Here is a 19858-nt window from a genome sequence, read left to right on the forward strand (position 1 = left end):
CGGTTCCTCTCGGCCCCGGATGTGACTGTTTGGCTGAGGCGCCTCCCCCCACTACGCTAGATGGGATTGGGCGCCCACGGGTGAGGTCATCATCAGGCGCCTAGGAGAGAAGCTGGAAGCGCAGGTATGAGGCTATCGCCGGTGGGTTCCGGGCTATCCTCCGGTGCCTTTTCCCTTTTTTAATCTAGTGGTTTCGCGTCGGCTTTTCTGGACCACTTTTCCTATAAGTTTTCGCTGAGTCATTTGGGTCCCTGCTTCATCTTTCCAATCTAACGCATGAAATTCTCTCTCCTTATTAGCCAGTCCTTCGGTGAGGTCGTGTTTTTCTGGTCAGGTCCTCTTGTTCTCCCTTAGTACCAGTGCTTATCAGAACGTGTGTCCCAGCGTGTATACAGCATGTGAGGTCGCCACATTTGAACACCTTCCCCACCCCCCCACCCCCCAGTGTTTGGATCACCTTAAAGTGCCATTTAAGTGCTTATTAAGTGCTACATTCTTTTGGACAAAATGTGGCTTTTCCTAGTCTTTCCTACTAACCCACGATTGGTAGGCGAATTAAAGCAGTGTGTTTTTAACCAATGAGACATTCCAATAGGGAGAATGACATGGAGGCTATAATTATATAAGGCTTCTTGGAAGGGAAAGAGTTTCAGCATTATTTAGTCATATTGCGTTTTCCTAGGTGGCCAGAACGTTTTCTGACAGCCTTTAAAGAATGCTTGGTACGAGAAAATAATATCTATCATGTGAGCCAGGCAACCGACTGAGGCCCTTTACAGGGGTGTTTATATAACTCTCTAAACAACTATGAGATAATTATTATAATAATAGGTTTCACAGATTCCTTTAGTAGTCAATTCTACTGTCTTGCCTTTACGTAGTAAGCAATCTTTCCAAAAGCTCCCTTGCTGTGTATAGTCAATTTCTTGTTCTCCAGTAAAAACAAAAGAACAGCACCTACCATCTCTACTCTCTGATGGGTGGTGTTTGGTTATTACTTGCCAGTCCCTTCTTCCCAGATGTTTTTTCCTCCAAGCTTAGTAACCCAGATACTTTTCATTCTTACTAGTGCCAGTGCCACAGCCCTTCAGCCTCTTCGGTTGCTATCTAGCTTCTCCACATCGAGACCAACTTTGGAAAACTCAAACATGTCAAGAAAAGTTGACCTATACTTATTACAGTGATAGTGACTATCACATTATTTAGATGTCAGGCTTCGGAGTTTTATTTATTATTCAGCTTTCAGCCATCAAAGGAAGACGGTCCAAGATTTGTCTGGAAAGGCACTGAAGTTTCTTTTACAGCTTCAAGGATAAGTAGAGTCAGTCCATCCAAGAAGGGACCAAAGAACAGACAGAATGAATAGCTTTAAAGGCACAGACACTTGAAAAGGACAAATGGATACATGGAGGTATGACAGGAGTAAGTGTTTAGAGTAGAGAGCATTCAGTTATTAAAGACATTGCCCTCTATCCTGTCTGCCGTGGTGTGAGGTAGAGCCTTTGAAGGATCTGATGAAATAATTCTGGCACATCTTGTCCACTCAGTGAGGTGACTTTTTGTGGCAAAGTACCCCCCAAGTGGCCCAGGTAGGATTTCAAAGTAGGAAAAGATTTCCTTTATCACTACCTCCTTTTCTTTCTTGCCTGCTCATCACCCTCCTGATCATGTCCCCTCCGCCATGTTCAGTACCCTTTTTCTACCCTTTCACTGTTTAGAACTTCCATCTTTGCACTGCACCCTTTATAAAAATGTTCTCATAGTACCCCACCTTCCTCGCCCCCTCTCACTCCATGATCTCATTAGGTGTAAGAAGGAAGGAATCCAGTATCTAATTAAACTAATTCACACTGGGATATGATTAATTACTGTGCTTGACCCTTTAGTCATCTACCTAAGAGAAAAGCTAGTTGACTTGATACCTGAGTGTGGGGATAGTGGCACTTAGCTATTTCCAGGTAGGCTTTCCAGTCCCAGTAAAAGAAAAACAAGAAACAGTGGCTTGCCAACTCATTTCTGAAAGATTATTTTGATTTAACCCATATGTAGTTAATTTTTCCCACTACCTCATACCGAAGCAGTCTGATTGTTTAACACTTTTTGATGGTGATCTTCGAATGTGTTTCAAATAATAACAAATAATTTTAATTTTGTAGACTAAGTAAACAGGTGATCTGGGGGGCTCTCGTTGAATCCCTGATCAATACTCTGCATGATAAAATTAAAAGCCTCAGAATGTATGGATTTCTGGGGCTTTCTCAACTCTTTTTCCTAACATTCCACATAATAGGTCTCTATTTTAATTTTTCTGACTAGCTAGGTGATCGGTGAATATCATCCATGTGGTGTAGAGATTAGAAGTTTAATTTGCTCTTTACTCTGGTGCATAGAGGTTAAGGTAGAGCTGACCTTGGACTTGTGAGAGTAATAGTCCAAGAGTTACTACTGCTTCCATTATGGAAAAATTTACAGGAACTGTGGCGTTGTCTATAATAGTCTCTTTAAGTACAAAATTCATTTATTGCCTAACTTCTCACACTTTGGGGTGAATTTAACCAAATGCATCTTTAAAATTGAATTAATCTTTTCTGGAAAAGAGTTATATTAGGAAGAAAACCTGCTAAAACTTTTGTCTGCTAGTCAGCATTTACTTAGGTCCCTTGTGAGTAGATTTGTGATGGAGAAATAGAAGTACTAGAAACCCTGCCTCATTCTTGTCTTAGCAAAAACCTAATATATCCCAACAGGGATCCAAAACCTATATGGACACAAAATCCTAAAGCTGTAGGGAGCAGACTTCTGGACTTTAAAGATAATTAATTGTAGAAAAATTAAAACTCTGACTTAGGAAATAAGTGGTCAATACCCTAAAGATTCATGACAGAGTTAAATAAAACGATTTGTAACTTTTCAGTGATTAATTCAAATTTCATATTTTAAGGTAGGATATTGTATTTATCATATCAATCAATAGTCACCACAAATGACAGTTCCTAAGCCTAAATAATATTAATACCTTTCATTTTAAATTGTGTTAAGTGTCCTTTTTCCTTGGTTTATCTGGAACATTTGGCAAAAGTCTTTGTTATTTAACTACTATTTCAGTACTTGTTGGCAAAAATCAAACCACCAGAGTTCCCTGTCTTTATCTCCCTTTGAGTTATTTCCTCTCCAAACCTCTCCTTTAAAACTTGTTTCAGTCTCTATTTAATTAGTTTCCTCTGTTTACTAATTGAGTGCTTCTGCTGAAATTTAAAAATGTATCTTTTTGTCTTTTTTCCATTTTATCTGTATGAAAATTGCTGATTTTGTGATCTTGTTTCTGTTACTTCGATTACTATTAGATTGGTGATTTTTTGCAGTCTAGTTAGTGATTTTGTTTGTGTGTGTGGCTAAAAGTGGAGGAAATAACCTTTGTGTTGGGAATAGAAATTTTAGGCAGATCACCAGATTATTTTAAAATTATTTTCAAAACAATTTTAGGAAATTTATCTCTGTACAATTGAACTAAATTCAGGTATTGTATCTGAAAATAGTAAAGCAACTATGGCAGTTTCTTACTAGATAAATTCTCCCTTGTCTTGTGGAATGAAAAATTAAATTTATCTAGATAGATTTGTTTGCTTCCTTTTGACCACTTAGAGTTGTAGAAATTGCCCCTATTTCCTTTTTCGCTTTGCACAGGAGGTAGTTACGAGAGGGGGTAGTATTATGTGGCAGTTACAATTATAGATACAGGCTGCCTAGCGTATCAGGAAACTAAATTTTGCACGTAAGTACTACTGTTATATAAGTTCAAGTAGGTGATAATGTGATTAAAATATGTGAATATATTTAGAAGCAGTAATGAATTATTAGCAGCTTTCTAGTAATCGTTTTCTGCACTTTCAAAGAATACTAACAAGTTAAACCTGTTGTCAAGTAGAATTGTTAGAAAAAGGTCTTCATTGTTTAGAAGTTTAGGATCCCTTTATATTAGATCCCAAGTACAAATCCTAAGAGCCAGGTGACTTTGGGAACATTATTTAACATTTCTGAGACTCAGTTTTATTACCTGTAAAATGGAATAATAATTACCAATCAGAAGTGTTGTTTTGAGAATAAAATTAAATAATGTACTGAATTAGTCTCCGATCGTAAGACCCAGGGGTTTGCATTTTTAACCAGTTCCCCTGATGATTACTGGTGTAGTACAGGTTCTCAAATTCTAGCATACATCAGAATCACCTGGAGGGCTTGTTAAAACACATTGTTGGGGGCTTCTCTGGTGGCGCAGTGGTTGAGAGTCCTCCTGCCGTTGCAGGGGACACGGGTTCGTGCCCCAGTCTGGGAAGATCCCACATGCCGCGGAGCGGCTGGGCCTGTGAGCCATGGCCGCTGAGCCTGTGCGTCTGGAGCCTGTGCTCCGCAACGGGAGAGGCCGCAGCAGTGAGGGGCCCGCGTACTGCAAAAACAAAACAAAACAAAAAACACATTGCTGGGTGTCAACCCCAGAGTTTTGATTCAGTGGGTCTAGAGTGGGGTCCAACAATTTATATTTCTAACAAGTTCCTAGGTGATGCTAATGCTCCTGGAGACTATACTTTGAGGACCATTTGTGTAGTATATATGATGCCACTTTGACTAGCCTAATAAAAGTAAGAAAAGTGACAGTGGTAATATTTGTTGAGCCCTCATTATGTACCAGGCACTGTTATATGTGCTTGACATTTATTATGTCATTTAATCCGATCTGATCCTGTGAAATGGATGTTATTATTACCCTCATTTTATCAATAATGAAAGTGAATTATAGAGAGATTCAGTAATGTGCCCAAAGTTGCCCAGCTGATAGGTAATAGAGCTATTCAAACCCAGAGAGTCTAGTTCCAGGGCTCATTCTCTATAAACATTATTCAGATAAAGGATATAACCTGATGATTGTGCAGCCCTTTCTTAAAAAGGATTTTTCTTAATTTAAAATAAATATATTTATTGTTTATTCTTATGTGAGCCTCACATCAAAGGCTGGAAGACCAGGCTTACCTGTGCCCCTGATTGCAAGGAAAGCCCATGTAGGCATGTGCCAGCCAGGTGCACCATAATCTTGTGTTCAACTAGGCTTTGTAGGCTTGATCTTCAAATGTCTTTTTTTATTGATTGAGTTTTTTAGATATCTTTTAATATTTAAATGAAATACTGCTTATTGAATATGTCTCTCGTGAAGTTCTTAGATAAAACACGAGATTATAATTTTTCCCCCTTCTTCACAGAGTCATCTGAGCCATTATGGCAGTCAAGTGGACTGGTGGACATTTTTCTCCTGTTCTCTGCCTGAATGCAAGTCAAGAAGGGCTAGTGGCTTCTGGAGCAGAAGGTGGAGATCTCATGGTTTGGGGTGAAGATGGGACTCCATTAGGACACACACGCTTCCAAGGGGCAGACGATGTTACCAGTGTCTTATTCGCTCCCTCCTGCCCCACCAAGCTTTATGCCTCACATGGAGAAACCATTAGCATACTGGATGTCAGGTCTCTCAAAGGATCCTTGGACGATTTTCATGCGAATGAAGAAGAAATCAACTGTGTTTCACTGAATGAAACTGAAAACCTTCTGGCTTCTGCTGATGACTCCGGAACAATCAAAATCCTAGACTTGGAAAATAAGAAAGTTAGCAGATCACTGAAGAGACATTCCAATATCTGTTCTTCTGTAGCTTTTCGGCCTCAAAGACCTCAGAGCCTGGTGTCATGTGGACTGGATATGCAGGTGATGTCTTGTAGAGAGTACTTGGGTAATTTCTAGATGCGATTTGGTAACAGAATCAAATTATTAATTGGGCTAAATATATCTTTCCATTTTCTATTCTCTACTAACATGTCTTATGTATTTTATGAACCATAAGCTTTACTTCTACTGCATGTTTAATGCTAACTTGACAAAGTTTAGTAGATTTTATTCACAGAGTAATTATTAATCTTTTACTGTTCCTTTCTCTATGCTTTAAGACATTCCTAAAACATGAGAATTCAAATATTTGATTCTAAACATCTGTTTAAACAAAGTCATGCTAAAGTCAGAGTTTATCACCCACTCTCTACAAAGTCTGTTGTTTAAAAAAAAAAAAGTTGGAGGGCCTGGATCTATTATTGTTTTTACTCTAAAAATCACTGGAGTGAGAATAGTCATGGCTTCTCTTTGGTGAGCATTTACTACTTCCCACTGCTTTACATTTACTACTTCCCACTGCTTCATTGTTTAGGGGCTCCCCCAGCACTGTTCTAGGCATTTAATCTACATTCCCAACTATATATTAGTATCTTCTAAGACTTGTGGCCACTTCTTGGCCAGTGGTCTTTACCATTCCCTCCTTTACCCTCCACACCTCCTTATAATTTAGAAATAATGAGGCTAATTTTAGTTGTTGTCACTATGACTGCCAGCCCCTCCCCGCAAACTACTGGCATTTAGTAGGAAGAATTGGTAGTTGTCCTGCAGTGCTGGGGCAGCCCCTAAACAATAAAGAATTGTCCAACCAAAAATTTGTAGTGCCTCTATTGAGAATCATTTATACCTACAAGGCATAGTGACCCCATAACCTCTAAACTCCTTTTCTACTCCTAGGTCTTGTCCAAAACTTTAATAAACCTCCTACATTTCCTATCGTAGTGGAGATAATCTGCTTACTTGGTTGGGCAGAAAGACCTACCCAACCAGTCAGATACCTGTTTTAAGTAGGCAGATTGTACAGTGTCTCTTTGACTAGTCATTCTTTCATCCTTAAGCTATACCAGTTTTCAATCACTGGTTCATTAACTACTAGGCATGGCAATAAACAATTAGGTTTGCAGCAATCACAGATTAGATAAGAAGCAGGCACCCAGAATTTACCATTTTACCTCCAGTTCTAGATGAGAATGTTTAGTGGCAGGCAGCTGCTAGAGAACAGTATAGGAAAAAAATGTTTTGTGAGAAGAAGGCTTAGGTAATTGCTTTTTTTTTTCTTTTTTTTTTGGTAATTGCATTTTGATTTGACTGTCAAGAATTGCTAAAAATACACTGTAGATTAACTTCTGCATTGGGTTGTGATGTAACAACAGTGGCTAAGATAACACAGCCACGCTTTTAAAAAATTACTTCTTTAACTGACGTTGAAACTATAATTTCTTCCAATTTATCAGTATTTCTTAAAACCTGGTTATCTGGTATTTTTCTAAACCTTAAGAATAGCTAGTCTATGGGGGAGTCCAAGAATGTAGGCATAATAGTGGAAGGGAGTTCTTATCAGATTAATGATGAGTTATTTCTCTCTGAACAAGTGTGTTTTATCTCAAGGCAGGAATTGAATTATTGCCACATAAAATAGATGGGTTCAACACACCTATCTTTGTTATTATACAAATTATAAAAATTATACCCTTTGATTTAGATAGGTTTAAATAGGCAGTGCGGGCTTCCTTGGTGGTACAGTGGTTAAGAATCCGCCTGCCAATGCAGGGGACATGGGTTTGAGCCCTGGTCCAGGAAGATCCCACATGCCGTGGAACAGCCAAGCACATGCGCCACAACTAATGAGCCTGTGCTCTAGAGCCCAAGAGCCACAACTACTGAGCCCGTGTGCCTAGAGCCTGTGCTCTGCAAGAAGAGAAGCCACTGCAATGAGAAGCCTGCGCACTGCAACAAAGAGCAGCCCCCAGCCACCGCAACTAGAGAAAACCCATGTGCAGCAACAAAGACCCAATGCAGCCATAAATAAATAAATAAAATTTTATAAATAAAAAATAAAATTAAATAGGCAATGCTTACTCAAAGAGGCAGGGACCTTAAGAATGAAGTATGATTTATTAAGACACTTGAGACTGCTTAATCTTTTATTAAATAGGCCCAAAATAATATTCATAATATATGTATAAGGTATAAAAAATAACATTAAACAAATACATGTGTACCACCACTCAAATATAGTTTTTTCTTATAAGGACCTTTGGAAATTTGAAGCCATCATGAATTTCTGTAGCATACACATTGGTTTTCTTTCTCTCTCATTTCCACATTTGAAAATAAATGGTTCAAAGGTTTGTTCTTTCTGGAGTTTGAAAGATCTCTAGTACAGAACTTAAGGACTGGGACAGTAGAGGAGCCTTTTTTTTTACCCCCTTGAAAATGAATCTTTTATGTGGAAAGAAATGTTTTTGTAGGAGAAATTTTTGAGCAGGGTCACTTTGATATGCTTGCATTCACTTCTGAACATTTGCCGGTTGTCCACTTTCTCTCCCTTTGACGTTTTATTGGACCTTAAGCCCTGAACGCTTGTATACTTTTCCTTCAAATCAATTTTCTTTAATATTCTTTTCCTTTAATACCTTACCTCTCTTGCTTAGGGTGATACTGCTTGATCAGGTGGTTGAGAAACTGTGAGATACCTTGGACTCTTGGGCAGTTAGGAAGAGTAAAGAAGTACAAAGGGAATTGTTCCAGGCAGGAACAATTTGGGAATCTTCAACACTTGGAAATGACTGCTGGGTTGGTACAATTTGAAATGGCTATTAACACGTTTAGATGATTTAAGTAAATACAAAAATGTTTAAGCTGCTGAAAACACTTTGGGTGTAGTTCATGTTTGGATGTCTTAGGGCAGAAAATATAATCCAGGCATTATGGGGCTATGTGAAAAAGAATTTGGGGATACCTGCCATACAGTTAAGCTAGTATATTTTGGAATGTCCATTTTCCTTGTGTTCAGGTTTTTTATAGAGATTGTTGCCATGTCAAGTTTTTCTTTTTTTTTGGCTGCGTTGGGGCTTCGTTGCTGCACACGGGCTTTCCCTAGTTGCAGTGAGTAGGGGCTACTGTTGGTTGCAGTGTGCGGGCTTCTCATTGTGGTGGCTTCTCTTGTTGCAGAGCACGGGCTCTAGGCATGCAGGCTACAGTAGTCGTGGCGCACAGACTCTAGAGTGCAGGCTCAGTAGTTGTGGTGCACGGGCTTAGTTGTTCCGTGGCATGTGGGATCTTACCGGAACAGGGATCAAACCCACATCCCCTGCATTGGCAGGTGGATTCTTAACCACTGTGCCACTAGGGAATTCCCTCAAGTTTTATTACTCATTCATTTTTGTTATATTTTCTGATTTTTAAAATTTTACTTTATTTCAATTTATTAGTATTTTGGCTTCACCCATATGTATAACAATTGGTGGCCTCTTGGTATAATGTTATAAATCCAATCCAAAGAGATTTTCAGTGTTTTCCCTAGTATAAGCAGAATATAAGTGTTACTAGATGTTGCTTCTTTTGAAAGTAGGCAGAGTTAAAGGAAGTTACCTTGAATAGAAAACCAAATCCTTAATATAATCAACAGTAGTAATCTTGTCAATTCAGATCTGTGCTTTTGACTAAAGAAGGTCATGCTTATCCTAGTGTCCATTTTAAATTGTGAGTCATAATTCAGGGATAGTACTAGGGGATAAAATACAGCTGTCTGTTTTCTCTGAAAGTATGAAGAATATTTTCTTTTTCAAATTGGTTGCTACAGGAAGAAAATTGCTAGATGTAAACTCAGTTCACAGAGTTTATTGTTTTGTTTTAAACAGTTTTTAATTAGCATTTAATTTAAATTCGCTTAGTAGGTCCAAGATCATGGTAGGGAACAAGAACAAAAAGCTAAGTAAAATTGAAACTGTGATTAAAAATCTTCCAAAAAACAAAAGCCCAGGACCAGATGGCTTCACAGGCGAATTCTATCAAACATTTAGAGAAGAGCTAACACCTATCCTTCTCAAACTCTTCCAAAATATAGCAGAGGGAGGAACACTCCCAAATTCCTTCTACGAGGCCACCATCATCTTGATACCAAAACCAGACAAGGATGTCAAAAAGAAAGAAAACTACAGGCCAATACCACTGATGAACATAGATGCAAAAATCCTCAACAAAATACTAGCAAACAGAATCCAACAGCACATTAAAAGGATCATACACCATGATCAAGTGGGGTTTATTCCAGGAATGCAAGGATTCTTCAATATACACAAATCTATCAATGTGATAAACCATATTAACAAATTGAAGGAGAAAAACCATATGATCATCTCTATAGATGCAGAGAAAGCTTTTGACAAAATTCAACACCCATTTATGATAAAAACCCTGCAGAAAGTAGGCATAGAGGGAACTTACCTCAACATAATAAAGGCCATATATGACAAGCCCACAGCCAACATCATTCTCAATGGTGAAAAACTGAAACCATTTCCACTAAGATCAGGAACAAGATAAGGTTGCCCACTCTCACCACTCTTATTCAACATAGTTTTGGAAGTTTTAGCCACAGCAATCAGAGAAGAAAAGGAAATAAAAGGAATCCAAATCGGAAAAGAAGAAGTAAAGCTGTCACTCTTTGCAGATGACATGATACTATACATAGAGAATCCTAAAGATGCTACCAGAAAACTACTAGAGCTAATCAATGAATTTGGTAAAGTAGCAGGATATAAAATTAATGCACAGAAATCTCTGGCATTCCTACACACTAATGATGAAAAATCTGAAAGTGAAATCAAGAAAACACTCCCATTTACCACTGCAACAAAAAGAATAAAATATCTAGGAATAAACCTACCTAAGGAGACAAAGACCTGTATGCAGAAAATTATAAGACACTGATGAAAGAAATTAAAGATGATACAAATAGATGGAGAGATATACCATGTTCTTGGATTGGAAGAATCAACATTGTGAAAATGACTCTACTACCCAAAGCAATCTGTAGATTCAGTGCAATCCCTATCAAACTACCACTGGCATTTTTCACAGAACTAGAACAAAAAATTTCACAATTTATGGAAACACAAAAGACCCCGAATAGCCAAAGCAATCTTGAGAACGAAAAACGGAGCTGGAAGAATCAGGCTCCCTGACTTCAGACTATACTACAAAGCTACAGTAATCAAGACAGTATGGTACTGGCACAAAAACAGAAAGATAGATCAATGGAACAGGATAGAAAGCCCAGAGATAAACCCACGCACATATGGTCACCTTATCTTTGATAAAGGAGGCAGGAATGTACAGTGGAGAAAGGACAGCCTCTTCAATAAGTGGTGCTGGGAAAACTGGACAGGTACATGTAAAAGTATGAGATTAGATCACTCCCTAACACCATACACAAAAATAAGCTCAAAATGGATTAAAGACCTAAATGTAAGGCCAGAAACTATCAAACTCTTAGAGGAAAACATAGGCAGAGCACTCTATGACATAAATCACAGCAAGATCCTTTTTGAGCCACCTCCTAGAGAAATGGAAATAAAAACAAAAATAAACAAATGGGACCTAATGAAACTTCAAAGCTTTTGCACAGCAAAGGAAACCATAAACAAGACCAAAAGACAACCCTCAGAATGGGAGAAAATATTTGCAAATGAAGCAACTGACAAGGATTAATTTCCAAAATTTACAAGCAGCTCATGCAGCTCAATAACAAAAAAACAAACAACCCAATCCAAAAATGGGCAGAAGACCTAAATAGACATTTCTCCAAAGAAGATATACAGACTGCCAACAAACCCATGAAAGAATGCTCAACATTAATCATTAGAGAAATGCAAATCAAAACTACAATGAGATATCATCTCACACTGGTCAGAAAGGCCATCATCAAAACATCTAGAAACAATAAATGCTGGAGAGGGTGTGGAGAAAAGGGAACACTCTTGCACTGCTGGTGGGAATGTGAATTGGTTCAGCCACTATGGAGAACAATATGGAGGTTCCTTAAAAGACTACAAATAGAACTACCATATGACCCAGCAATCCCACTACTGGGCATATACCCTGAGAAAACCAAAATTCAAAAAGAGTCACGTACCAAAATGTTCATTGCAGCTCTATTTACAATATCCTGGAGATGGAAACAACCTAAGTGCCCATCATCGGATGAATGGCTAAAGAAGATGTGGCAGATATATACAATGGAATATTACTCAGCTATGAAAAGAAACGAAATTGAGCTATTTGTGATGAGGTGGATAGACCTAGAGTCTGTCATACAGAGTGAAGTAAGTCAGAAAGAGAAAGACAAATACCATATGCTAACACATATATATGGAATTTAAAAAAAAAATGTCATGAAGAACCTAGGAGCAAGACAGGAATAAAGACACAGACCTACTGGAGAATGGACTTGGGGATATGGGGAGGGTGAAGGGTGAGCTGTGACAAAGCGAGAGAGAGGCATGGACATATATTCACTACCAAACGTAAGGTAGATAGCTAGTGGGAAGCAGCCACATAGCACAGGGATATCAGCTCGGTGCTTTATGACCGCCTGGAGGGGTGGGATAGGGAGGGTGGGAGGGAAGGAGACACAAGAGGGAAGAGATATGGGAACATATGTATATGTATAACTGATTCACTTTGTTATAAAGCAGAAACTAACACACCATTGTAAAGCAATTATATCCCAATAAAGATGTTAAAAAAAAAAAGCTAAGTATACCAGGATGTCAAATTAGTCAACAGACTTGTTTAGAATTTCTGCTCTTTTCTCCAGGTACTATGCTAGGCATTAGCAAAGATGAATTAAATCTCAAGAAACTGAAAAGCTAGTAGTATATGTCAATTAATAGAACAGGGATTAAATATGGGAAAGAGAGAAGGGGGCTGGAATAGTTAGGAAAGCCTTCCTAGAGGAACACAATTTGAGCTATGCCCCTAGGATGAGTAATTTGGGTAATGTGAAAGGAAAGGAAAAGCATTCCAGATAAAAATGATTTCAGTGGTATTCTAGTTTAGTTTATTTAGTTGATAGGTATTTTTACTTTAACAAGCATAGACGAAAATTAATAAATTTCATAATCTTCAATTTTACCTGCAGAGATCAGGGTAGAATGACTCAAAGAAACTGGCATCTGCTTAAGAATTTGGATTACACTTTAATGGGTTTGTTAATCGAAAGTTACTCAGGATCTTGTTTTCTAAATTCTGTCTTCCTTACTGCCCATTGGCATTCTAGTTTTGGCACTAGGGTTGCATCCCACTGGCATGTCATGGTGCCATCTGAATTTTTTTCTTTTTAATATTGCTGGAAATGTATCCTACTAACCATTCTCAGACTACTTTGATGATTTTGTTAGAAGTGGAATAAGCATGTTAAACAAACTGACTAGAACCGTAACTATGTAACTTCCTCTTATTTAAAGGTGATGCTGTGGAACCTTCAGAAAGCCCGGCCCCTCTGGATTACAAATTTGCAGGAGGATGAAACAGAAGAAATGGAAGACCCACAATCACCTGGTCAGCTTTTAAATCCTGCCCTAGCCCACTCTGTGTCTGTGGCATCGTGTGGCAATATTTTTAGTTGTGGTGCAGAAGATGGTAAGATTCGAATCTTTAGGGTGATGGGAGTCAAGTGTGAACAGGAACTGGGATTTAAAGGCCACACCTTAGGGGTATCCCATGTCTGCTTTCTGCCAGAATCCTATTTGCTGCTTACTGGAGGGAATGATGGGAAGATAATGTTGTGGGATATAAGCAGTGAAGTTGAGAAAAAACAGAAGAGTCCTATAAAACATACCCACAAGAAGAAAACCAAAAGGGCAGCTTATACCAAGCAGGGTGGAAACACTCATGCTTCAGTAGCAGGTGAAGACGAACATGGCAAAATTTTACCAAAGTTAAGTATTGAACATGGAGAAAAAGTGAACTGGCTCTTGAGTACAAAAATAAAGGGATACCAAAATATATTGGTAGCTGATCAAACTAATTGTATATCTGTATATCCTTTAAAAGAATTTTAAATCCAATAAAACATTTGAAAAACTGCAGAACTTTTTATGGGTTAAAAAAAATCCTGATTCTTTGTTTGAACTATTTGTCATATGTGGAAATAATACCATTCCATCATATAAATTTTAAAACATTTGAGCAAAAGGAGATAATTGGGTAACACTTGTTATAGTAAATGACATATTAAAATTTGGAGAATGAGAACTAATATTCACTGAGTACTGCTTGTGTACCAGCCATTTTACATGTTTCCTTTCTTATTCCAAATCAGTGAAGTGGGTTACTTTGTTCATTTTTTGCCACAGGAATCAAGACTCAGAGATGTTAAGTAACTTGAGGATCCAAGAAAATTGCAGGCACGATTACTTTCCTGCAAAGGATCTTCATTGTCTTGTCAAGCCTCCTGCCATAGGGAAGCCCACATCCTGATCCAAATATGGTCACCACATTAGTTATAACATTAGTAATTTCTGATCCTAGGATGTCATGAGGAACTTTACCAAGTTGAAAGAGGAAACCTGTTCTTGCTTGTTTTGTGTAAAGCCCAGAAGGCTTTACTGACAATCACCTTTTGCCATTTCTAAGAAAAGTGTTCCAGGTCAAATCAGTTTAGGATATTACGAAGCAATCCAGGCTGTGATGCTTATGGGACCAAGAATAAGCTGAAGTTATGAATAAGCAGAAACTCTGACTAAGCAGAAGATGTAAGGTAGATAGAAGAGGTAGAGAAGAGAAGCCAAGACTGTGTAGAGAGTAAGTTTTCTTTTCATCATGCCCTGGATTGCTGATTTCTCTGCATGTCCTTTCAGCTTCTGCTTAAATTGCCTACTCTTATATTCAAAGGTTTAAAGAGAGATTCTGATTGTTGGTTACCATTATCCTTTTTTGTGGAGAACTCTTTGATAAGCTCAATTTTAGTCAGAATGTTTGCTGCAGATGACAGAAACCAAACTCAAATTGACTTAAGGGAATAAAAAGGAATTTATTTGCTCATGTAACTGAGAAGTCCAAGGATAATCAGGCTTGTACTGCTGAGGTAGCTAAGCTGAAAGGATGTGAGTCTTATAGGTGCCTCACCTGTGAAAAGTCTTTCCTAGGGATGGAGTGAGAGAATCCTCACAGTAATGTTGAGCCTGGAACCAGCTATGCCTGAAACAAGTTATTTCTGGAGCCTTTTTTTTTTTTTTTTTAACTTGTGACTAAAAGTGTCCTGACCAATTAAGTGGGTGGTCAGTAAATATTGTTTAGTGATCTCACTTAAAATTTAAAGCAAGGAGAATACCATCTTGGCCCTAAAAAATTCATTGACAGGGACCTTGGCCTGAGTATTGACAGAAACAAGTTTCTAATCCCAGCAATGGGCAAAGTTCTTGGCCATTCTGGGCCTTGATTTCCTTTCTTGAAAGTGAAGGGTTGAATTAGACATCCCCTAAGGTCCTTTCCGTGCCACTGTTTTATGAAATGAAAACATTGTCATAATACTGTGTTTATCCAGTGATTCTAATATTTATTAAAATGTCAGTAAAGACTAATTATCATGGGCAATCACTGGAGATTAGAGGAATCTTTTGAAAAGTTACCCAAGTACAGCATCATCTTAGCTATTGAGCCTGAATAATGTTATGGGAACAAGGTAAGAAGTATTTAAACCAGCATTGATTTTTTTTTTTTATTGAAGTATAGTTGATTTAGTGTTGTGCCAGTCTCTGCTGTACAGCACAGTGACTCAGTTATACGCATACATACATTCTTTTTTTATATTCTTTTCCATTATGGTTTATCACAGGATATTGAGTATAGTTTCCTGTGCTACACAGTAGGACCTTATTGTTTATCCATGCTAAATGTAATAGTTTGCAACCCTAAACTCCCAGTCCATCCCTCTCCCTCCCCCTAACCAGGATTGAAACATTAGTTTTAAACTTTTTGTTGCTAATAGCAGATACCCACTCAGACTGCCTAAGCAAAAAGGGAAATTTACTATGGGGAGTGGAGGAGCAGAATTCTCTCAACCCAGAACAGAAATGTCGCTTGGCTCTACGTTTCTAACCGGGGAAATCTCTAACCAGGGAAGCCATCAAGAACCAAAGCAGCTACCCTTTCTGTTTTTCTGAGTTCCTGTGGTCACTTGTCTCTGCTTCTTTCTGCATAGTGGCTTTCACCTGACAAAAGATGGCCTTCCAGGGCTACATCAGCAACCCATTTCAATTCCAGAAACTGAGTAGTGTCTAAGTTCCAAGGCCCTGAAGAGAATCTGATTGGTCTAACTTCGTCAAGTGCCTAGCTCTGATCCAATCAGCTCTGAGCAGGGGGGTGTTGTCATTTAGTATCAACATTGCCAATAGGGCCCCCATAGGTGGGGAGGTAGTTCTCAGGGAAGGGGAGTATGGGCTGAACTAATAGTCCCCGAAGATCTACAACCAACAATTGAGATTTTGGCAGATTTACAGTGCGAAAATTATATGCAAAATGAACCCTTCTTGGGTCAGCCATTTTACTACAGTTTGACTTTCAATTTTCAAACAATAAGATACACCCAGATTACTTTAGTTAATGAGAGTTTGAAGAATGGTAAAGTAAGCAAAATAAAGTGCCTCAGCCTGGGCTTACAGAGAATCGGTACCGTTTTGGGGTTTTGGGGGGCGGGTTTGTTTGTTTTTTACCACACCATGCAGCATGCAGGATCTTAGTTCCCTGACCAGGGATTGAACCTGCACCCCCTGCAGTGGAAGCACAGAGCCTTAACCAGTGGACTGCCAGGGAAGTCCCAGGATACTATTTTGAATATTCTTAGCTCGATTAGTCAGCTGGCCCCTCAGATAACTGAGTAAGAACTTAAGTGGCCTCGCTTTAGAAGTGGGCATCCAATGTCCCCAATCTATAGAAGGCTGAAAATGTGCCCCAAAGATATCAGGTTCTAATCCCTGGAACCTGTAAATGTTACTTTATTTGGTAAAAGGATCTTTGTAGATATAAGTTACAAATAGTAAAGGATTATGTTAAAGGAACATAATTGTATACTTACCTTTATACTTTATTAGAGTGTAAGATGCTTGGGGGCAAGGATCTGCCTTTTGAGTTTCAGAGCTTGTGGTTTGGCCTGACCTGAACCACCCAGCTCACACACAAAAAAATCATCATTAAATCTTAAATGAATCAAGGGAGGTCCAGAAGGTGAAAATGTTAAGAGATGTGGATAGAACAAAATAACAATAAAGGTCAACCTGAAGGGAGCTAGTAGCAGGGTTGCCTGGCAACCAGATTGAACCCTTTCTTTGTTATGCTTCAGGTTATTTTTAACACCAGCTATCAGGACTAAACATGGCTCTCCCAACCAGTGCTCAATTCACAAACAAACACCCAGACATGCTCATCATTTCACATTTGATGTTCTCTCCAAATTACAATCAGTTGTGCTCCAGGATAGACAATCCTGAGGCTGATGCAGTGCCCACCCAGTTGCTTCTCCCTTCCAAGAGCGGAAATACCTTTAGGATTAATCAATCACCCTCTGGCAGAATTATGTATAATCCTGATGCCTTAACCTATGAATAGCTCTCCCATGACCTCAGTTTTCCTATTTACAAGCAAAGAATTAATGAAAAACAGAGTACTATACTGCACATGTGCTGTGTGTGTGTATTTGGTTTTCTGAACTATTTGAAAGTGAGATACCATGACACTTGACCTCAAAATACATCAGCATGCATCTCCTAAAAAGGATACTTTTATATATAACCATAGTACTGATCTCATACCCAAGAAACTTAGCAATAATTCACATTCTTGCCCTTAGCCAGCCAATTGTGACTAATATCATCCTTACTGCACTAAAGTCTGGTGGTGAGAGAGGGTGGCAGCCAGAACTGCAGAAGATGGGTCCCTCAGCCATGGGCAGGGCTTATGGAAATGAGAGGGAACAAGAAGGACCTTGTGGCTTAGTCTAAGGTCTGAACAGAGATAGGTGTCCCTTGGAGCCAACCCTCTTCCTGTGGCACATCCCCAGTGGGGAACACTGCCCCTTCCTCTGGGCTAAGGTTCATTTTAGAGACTGAGTTGTCAGGCAAAAGGGACATTGTTGAAGAGTGAGGACATGAGTCTCAACTGGAGTGAACAAAATACCCTATCACCAACACCACCTGGGCCATACTCCAACTAGAGAAAGAGGATTTAATCTAGGCCCAGTAGAGGACATGGGAGAAATTCAGAACAACCCTCATATACCTGGAGAGAGCCCCTGCCATACCCTCGTATCCTTGGTGGAGGAAAGGACTGGGCTGGGGTTTAACAGAGCCTCCATCAGGTCTTCTTCTCTATAGCCATAAAAAACGCTTGAGGAGAGTGACCCAAAGTTCACTTGAGCATGATTTTCCTATAATCATTCTAGGCAATGAATGAAGAAGCATCCAGAGCATGCAGTGATCAAGTATCAATAAAAACAATTCTTACTGGGACTTCCCTGGTGGCACAGTGGTTAAGAATCTGCCTGCCAATTCAGGGGAGATGGGTTCAATCCCTCGTACAGGAAGATCCCACATGCTGCAGAGCAACTAAGCCCATGCGCCACAACTACTGAGCCTGCACTCTAGAGCCCAAGAGCCACAACTACTGAGCCCATGCACAACCACTGAGCCCACGTGCTGCAACTACTGAAGCCAATGTTCTCTAGGGTCTGTGTGCCGCATCTACTGAGCCCACATGCTACAACTACTGAAGCCCACACCCCACAACAAGAGAAGCCACCACAATGAGAAGCCCACGCAATGCAACGAAGAGTAGCCCCCGCTTGCCACAACTAGAGAGCCCGTGTGCAGCAACAAAGACCGGCCGTAGCCAAAAAACAAAACCCAAGAAAACCCCAATTCTTACTGACTTATAAATGTTGACACAACAGGTCACAAATAGGTAGCAACCTGAAAATTGAATGCATTTTTCTGTTATGAACAAGATGGTTAAACATGTTACAAACCAATGTGTGGCTAGATAAATGCAAATGTTAATATTTTATTAAAAATTAAGATATAAAAGTCTCAACTAAAAGACTGTTGATTCTACTCAATAAAATCAGTAAAGTTGAAGTGTATAAAGTGAATACACAGAAATGAGTTGCTTCTCTATACACCAATTGTGAAACATCTGAAAAGGAATACAACTATCCCATTCACAATAGGATCAAAACAATAAAATGGGGCTTCCCTGGTGGCACACTGGTTGAGAGTCCGCCTGCCGATGCAGGGGACATGGGTTCGTGCCCCAGTCCGGGAAGATCCCACATGCCATGGAGCGGCTGGCCCGTGAGCCACGGCCGCTGGGCCTGCATGTCCAGAGCCTGTGCTCTGCAATGGGAGAGGCCGCAACAGTGAGAGGCCCGCATACTGCAAAAAAAAAAGCAAAACAAAACAATAAAATACCTAAGAATCAATAAACCAAAAAAGTGAAAGATCTGTAAAATGAAAACTACAAGACCTTGCTTAAAGAAACCGAAGGAGAAAAACAAATGGAAGGACACGTGTCTGCATGGAATGGAAGAGTTAATATTGTTAAAATGAACATGCTACACACAGCCATCTGTAGATTCAATGTAATCCCTATCAAACTTCCAATGGCATTTTTCAAATAGAGAAAAAATAATCCTAAGATGTGTATGGCACCACAAAAAAACCCAAATAGCTAAGGCAATCCTGAGAAAGAAAAACAAAGCCACCACACATCCTGATATGGGACTACACAACAAAGCTATAGTAATTAAATGAGTATGGTACTGGCATAAAAATGGACACACAGACCAATGGAAGAAAATAGTGCAGAATTAAACTCCCACATATATGGTCAGCTATTACTTGATAAGTGAGCCGGGAACATCAGGTTGGGATAGGATAGTTTCTTCAGCAAATGGTGTTGGGAAACCTGGATAACCACATGCAGAAAAATGAAATTTTACCCCTATCTTACACTACTCATAAAAACCAACTTGAAATTAACTTGAAAGACTTAAACATAAGATCTGAAACCATAAAGACTTAAACATAAGACCTCCTCACCAGGAGGGAGGAAGCTCCTCAATATCAGTATTCACAATGGTTTTTTGGACCAA

General features: G+C 39.1%; 1 protein-coding gene across 1 annotated transcript; it reads left to right on the top strand.

The window, feature by feature from the left end:
* Positions 1-68: 68 nt before the first annotated feature.
* On the top strand, positions 69-13962 carry WDR53 (WD repeat domain 53). The gene is made up of 3 exons (XM_065876899.1): positions 69-124; positions 5253-5748; positions 13179-13962. Exons 2-3 carry the CDS (start codon positions 5269-5271, stop codon positions 13773-13775), a joined length of 1077 nt encoding a protein of 358 aa, XP_065732971.1. The 5' UTR covers positions 69-124; positions 5253-5268; the 3' UTR covers positions 13776-13962.
* The last annotated feature ends 5896 nt before the right edge of the window (positions 13963-19858 follow it).

This window comes from Phocoena phocoena, chromosome 4, assembly GCF_963924675.1.
Source record: "Phocoena phocoena chromosome 4, mPhoPho1.1, whole genome shotgun sequence".
Lineage (NCBI taxonomy): Eukaryota > Metazoa > Chordata > Mammalia > Artiodactyla > Phocoenidae > Phocoena > Phocoena phocoena.